At 57.9% G+C, this 5,293-nt stretch overlaps 2 protein-coding genes across 2 annotated transcripts in view; one reads left to right on the forward strand and one right to left on the reverse strand.

Annotated features, from left to right (window-relative positions):
- PKN1 (protein kinase N1) overlaps window positions 1-3,742 on the forward strand; it is a 32,662-nt gene extending 28,920 nt beyond the window's left edge. The window contains exons 14-20 of the mRNA XM_015567484.1: window positions 1,468-1,838; window positions 2,034-2,096; window positions 2,217-2,293; window positions 2,458-2,600; window positions 2,877-2,984; window positions 3,065-3,145; window positions 3,462-3,742. Of these exons, the coding sequence (XP_015422970.1) occupies window positions 1,468-1,838; window positions 2,034-2,096; window positions 2,217-2,293; window positions 2,458-2,600; window positions 2,877-2,984; window positions 3,065-3,145; window positions 3,462-3,665 (1,047 nt within the window). The 3' untranslated portion in view covers window positions 3,666-3,742. The remainder of the gene's footprint in view (window positions 1-1,467; window positions 1,839-2,033; window positions 2,097-2,216; window positions 2,294-2,457; window positions 2,601-2,876; window positions 2,985-3,064; window positions 3,146-3,461) is intronic.
- Window positions 3,743-4,246: 504 nt separating this feature from the next.
- Window positions 4,247-5,287, reverse strand: PTGER1 (prostaglandin E receptor 1). Its single transcript, XM_006769198.2, has 2 exons — window positions 5,216-5,287; window positions 4,247-4,611 (listed from the first exon to the last, which is right to left on the reverse strand). Exons 1-2 carry the CDS (start codon window positions 5,273-5,275, stop codon window positions 4,348-4,350), a joined length of 324 nt encoding a protein of 107 aa, XP_006769261.2. The 5' UTR covers window positions 5,276-5,287; the 3' UTR covers window positions 4,247-4,347.
- Between the last annotated feature and the right edge of the window lie 6 nt (window positions 5,288-5,293).

The following is a 5,293-nucleotide window of genomic DNA, read 5'->3' on the forward strand; positions in this document are numbered from 1 at the left end:
ACTCACTCTTAGAAACATCCACTCTGCGCTTCATATTCAGTGACTTATTTCTTCCCCACAACAGCCCTGTTTATTTACACTCACTCTTAGAAACACCCTCTCGGCGCTTTATACTCAGTGACTTATTTCTTCCCCACAACAGCCCTGTGTGGTAAATACTGTTATTGCTCCCATTCTCCTGATGGCACAGAGAAGTTGAGCAAGTTGCCTGAGGTCACAACCAGTAAGCAGCTGGTCCATGGTTTAAACCTAGGGACTCGGGCTCTGAAGCCTGTGCTTTTTTTTTTCTTCTTTTAATTGATTTCAGAGAGGAAGGAAGAGGAAGATAGGAACATTAATGATGAGAGAGAATCATTGATCGGCTGCTTCCTGCACACCTCCTACTGGGGATAGAGGCCACAAGTGACCTCAGGACCTCCTGGTCAATGCTCAACCACTGAGCCACACCAGCCGGGCTGAAGCCTGTGCTCTTAATGGTGCCATAGCATTGCCTCAGCTTTGGGGTCAGGGCCCTGAGTTCAAATCCTATCTCTGCCATAGACATACTCAGAGATCCTGGGGAGACCCTTCTGAACCTCAGCCTACCCCTCTATAAAAGGGGAGTAATAGTGTCTTTATTGCAGGGTAACCAAGGTGCATTAATGAAAGACTGAATCTAGAGCATTCTGCATAGTGCCTGGCCTCCTGTAAATTCTCAGTTAGAAACACTGAGACTGTCCCCAATCTTCTTGATATCTTTTTGTTAACCAGGAACCCAATTCGGGCAGACTTAAGCAAATAGAAGAATTTATTGCTCTGGATCAGAAATGTCCAGGGGTGTCTGCCTTCAGGCATGGCTGTATCCAGGTGCTCAGATAATGTCTCTCAGTTCTGCTTTCCTGTGTATGGGCTTTGCAGTCCCCTCATAGCGGCAGAGATGCCCTCCACCCAGCAGTTTAAGGCTCATCCACTAGATTTAGCCCTTCTTCCTAAAAAATTCCAGGAGACCCCAGTCATATGCCTATGTTGCGGGCTCCATCCCCAGAAGGAGGCGTGCTGGAGGCAGCCCATTGACGTTTCTCTCTCTCTCTTCCTCTCTCTGCAATCAATAAAAACATTTTTTTAAAATATTTTTTTTATTTCAGAGAGGAAGGGAGAGGGAAACAGAGAAACATTAATGATGTAAGAGAATCATTGATCAGCTGCCTCCTGCACGCCCCCTATTGGGCATTGAGCCCATAACCCAGGCATGTGCCCTTGACCAGAATCAAACCTGAGACCCTTCAACCTGCAGGCTGATACTCTATCCATTGAGCCAAACCAGCTTGGGCAATAAAACATTTTTTAAAAATTCCAACAGAAATCCTGAGATTGAGCCCCATTGGCTTGTCTTCCTCATTCCTGAGTAAATTCCTGGCCAGGGAGATGGTTTCTCCAATAGCCCACCCCTTGCAGCTCCCCAAAGAGAAGTTGGGGGAATGTTACTAGGATGACAGATGGATTCTAGGAGCCTGTTTAGCTGACAAGGCTGCCGAGGTTCAGAGATATGAAGCAATTTGCCCAAGGTTGCACAGCCATAAGAGGCCTTCAACAAATAGCCAATGTTTGAGGTCTCTAGGGAGTGTGAGAGTTGGGGGTAGGGAGCTACTATGCTCTCTGACCCCTGTCCCCACCCTGTCCAGCCTGATGTGTGAGAAGCGGATCTTGGCAGCGGTGACCAGCGCAGGACACCCCTTCCTGGTGAACCTGTTTGGCTGTTTCCAGACACCGGAGCACGTGTGCTTTGTGATGGAATACTCGGCTGGTGGGGACCTGATGCTGCACATCCACAGTGACGTCTTCTCCGAACCCCGAGCTATGTGAGCCCGGCCCCCTGCACCCCATGCCTCAGCCCCTTCTCACTCCTCCCCCTGAAGATCCCACCTTCCTCCCTGCTCCCCCCACCAGCCCTTGGAGTCTGGTCAAATGGGGGGCTTTTGAGGATGTGGCATCCAGGTTTGTATGATCTTCCTTGTGGGGAGGCCTGGCTCCCTCACACCAGCCTCTCTCTGCAGCTTCTATTCAGCCTGCGTGGTGCTGGGACTGCAGTTTCTCCACGAACACAAGATTGTCTACAGGTGTGTGCGTGTGCGTGTGCATGCTCATGCATGCATGCTTTGCCTACTGGGGGGCCCTCAGGCTTCAGGCAGGGCCCCCATTCCCACTCATTCCTCTTTATATCCCCCAACCCCTCACAGGGACCTGAAGTTGGACAATCTGCTCCTGGACACGGAGGGCTATGTCAAGATTGCAGACTTTGGCCTCTGCAAGGAGGGTGAGGGGCGGGGCAGGGATCTGAGGGTATTAGACAGAATGGGGGGAAGGAATGGAGTCCCCAACCCTACCCAGGTTATCTCACAACCTCACCCTTGATCCTGGGACAGGGCTGGTGGGACCCCCTCCATCCTCCAATAATCTCACATGTCCCTGCTGCCCCAGGGATGGGCTATGGGGACCGGACCAGCACATTCTGTGGAACCCCGGAGTTCCTGGCCCCCGAGGTGCTGACAGACACGTCGTACACGCGGGCGGTGGACTGGTGGGGGCTGGGCGTGCTGCTCTATGAGATGCTGGTTGGTGAGGTGAGGCCACAGGCTGCCCCCACCCTGCTTGTCCCTGGGATGGCACTGGAACCTGCGTGTGCCCAGGGGTGGAATCAGAATCTGCCTCCAACACGCGTTGTGTGACCAGGGGCAGGTGGCTTCTCCCTGGCCTTAATTTCCAAATTGTAAAGTGGGGTACATACCCTCTGTGTGCAGGTGCAGCCAGAGCAGAGGGCTTTGGGGCTGGGTGTGGCATGGCCAGAGGAGGTGCCTAATTCATTCACCCTGTTCTCCCTGCTTTCTCCCTGTTCCCAGTCCCCGTTTCCAGGGGACGATGAGGAAGAAGTATTTGACAGCATCGTCAACGATGAGGTTCGCTACCCCCGATTCCTGTCAGCTGAAGCCATCGGCATCATGCGTAGGGTGAGGACCCCCGAGCTGGGGTGTACTGGGGAGGGCTCTGGGGTCCGGAGGGAAGACTGATACAGTGCCCCCACGCGCAGCTTCTGCGGAGGAATCCGGAACGGAGGCTGGGATCCAGCGAGAGGGATGCGGAGGATGTGAAGAAACAGCCCTTCTTCAGGGTGAGGACCCTCATCCTTCCAAGGGCCAGGCCATTTCCCCTCCCTTGTTGCTTCACCTTCAACATCGTCACCCCTGCCTTCCCCCTCCCTCACCCTCACTGACCCTGCTACACCCATACCGCCTCCAGGCTGGCTGAGTGTGAGACCAGGCTCCCCTGATCCTTTCGGGCCTCCCAGCCCCGCCCACTCTGCCCCGCTATCCTGTGACTCAGAGGGACCTCCACAGATCCAGAGGTGGAGGGGGCGCAAGGGGCTGGCCCCTCATGCCCGCTGTGCCCCAGCCCCCCACACTGACCTCCCCCCACTCTCCCTGTAGACCCTGGGCTGGGACGCCCTGCTGGCCCGGCGCCTGCCGCCGCCCTTCGTGCCCACGCTGTCAGGCCGCACAGATGTCAGCAACTTTGATGAGGAGTTCACCGGGGAGGCCCCCACGCTGAGCCCGGCCCGGGACTCGAGGCCCCTCACAGCCGCGGAGCAGGCGGCCTTCCGGGACTTCGACTTCGTGGCCGGGGGCTGTTAGCCTGCTCCCCTGCCCTTGCTCCCTCCCAGCTGTTGTTAGTTTTTAAAAATGCCTTTGGGGTTTGCCCCCTCCATGCATCCCTGGCTCTTTTTGTTCACAGTAATGGGAATGGAGGGGCGTAATGAGAGGTGGGGAGAGTCGGGTGGGAAGATGCCTTGGGTTATGCTGGGGGGTAATTGGAAGGGAGTCGGGAGGATGGGAACTTGGGGCTGTCACTATGGTAGGGAGCATGGACAGGCCTTGGAGGGAGGGGTTCAAGGCTGTGATGGGGCGTGGCTTGGGGGTACAGCCTTGGGGCTGTGTTGGGGGAGCTCAGAGCCCCCGTGGGCGAATGGCTGCGGGAGTCCGTCCTGGCAGCGGCAGGGCCAGAAGCACTCCACCACCCTCACTGTTCCCACTCAGCCTGGAGCCTGGGGCTGCGGTGGCAGCACTCTGCGCATGCTCCTGCGGCTCCGGCTCCGCGTCAGGCGGCCTGGGCCCCCGCGCGGCCAGTTCCGGAACTGCACCGCCGGAGGCGCGCCCTGGCCTCGGCCACCCCGCAGCGGCCACACGTGCTGAAGCACCAACGGGACACACCGCCCTGGGCTGGTCCGCAAAATGGCTTTATTCCTCGTAGGCTCCGCGCTGCGGACCTTGCCCGGCATGGAGTGGTCTGGCTTAGTTGCTGGGCCTCCGGGTGTGCCTAGAAGTGGCTGAGGCCACTGTGCCGGGAGCTGCGCAGCGAGCTGGCCTCCCAGGTGCTTCTGGTTAGACCCAGCGCGAGGCTGCCCTTGGCGCCTGGCCTCCGGGGCAGGAGGCGAAGCAGTTGGCGCAGCACGGCTTGGCGCAGCAGGATATACACCCAGGGGTCCAGGATCTGGTTCCACGAGGCGAGGCGCACGGCCATAAACAGCGGCCTCTGCAGGGAGCTGGAGCCCCAGCCCGCAACGGCCAATACCACCAACACCTGCGGGAGAAGCCGCTGTGAGCGGTGGCGTGATTGTCAGAGAAGGGGCCCAGCGATGGGTGGGGCTGGGGTGGATGGGAGCTTGACTGGAAGGTAAAGGGGCTGTGAGCGTCACGGAGGAAAATGGGTGTCTTCGTGAAAAGGAGCGATGGAAAGATCGGCGAGGAAGCGGGGCCTTAAAGGACGCGGAGAAGCAAAGGCCTTCATTGAGTGGGGCTCGGACTAGAAAGAAGAGAAGTCCCAGGTGTCCCAAAGGGCAGAAGGCTGAAGGGAAGAAGAAAAACGGTGTATGGGGGTGATAGGGGGAGGGGGGCGGAGCCAGAGAATGGAGTGTCAGGGCCTAGAGGTGTGCGGCTGGGGAGGAAGCTTGTGAGGTTGGGGTGAACTCCGAAGACCCCAAGAAGGAGTAAGATCAGGGAGCTTGGAGGAGGGGTGGACGTCAGGGAGAGGGCAAAGGGCGGGCTTTCTTGACAGGTGGGGCTTGAAGGGGGCGGGACTCTGGCTGGGGAAGAGAGGGGACAGGAATATCCGCGGATGGAAAAGGTAGTAGGGGCCCGGGCGGGAGCAGGCAGAACTTGGCTGAAGGGGCCGGTGCGCCCCTCACCAGCAGCGGGCTCCAGCAGATGCACGACACCACCATGATGCCCACGAGCTGGCCCACCATCTCCACGTCGTGGGCGCG

The sequence above is a fragment of the Myotis davidii genome, unplaced genomic scaffold (assembly GCF_000327345.1).
Source record: "Myotis davidii unplaced genomic scaffold, ASM32734v1 scaffold1204, whole genome shotgun sequence".
Lineage (NCBI taxonomy): Eukaryota > Metazoa > Chordata > Mammalia > Chiroptera > Vespertilionidae > Myotis > Myotis davidii.

Bases quoted from the DNA above. Each gene is read 5' to 3' on its own strand.
- PTGER1 (XM_006769198.2), bottom strand. From the start codon at position 5,275: ATGGTGGGCCAGCTCGTGGGCATCATGGTGGTGTCGTGCATCTGCTGG. The intron at 4,612-5,215 runs GTGAGGGGCGCA...CTTCTCCCGCAG, and splicing joins TCTGCTGGAGCCCGCTGCTG to GTGTTGGTGGTATTGGCCGT.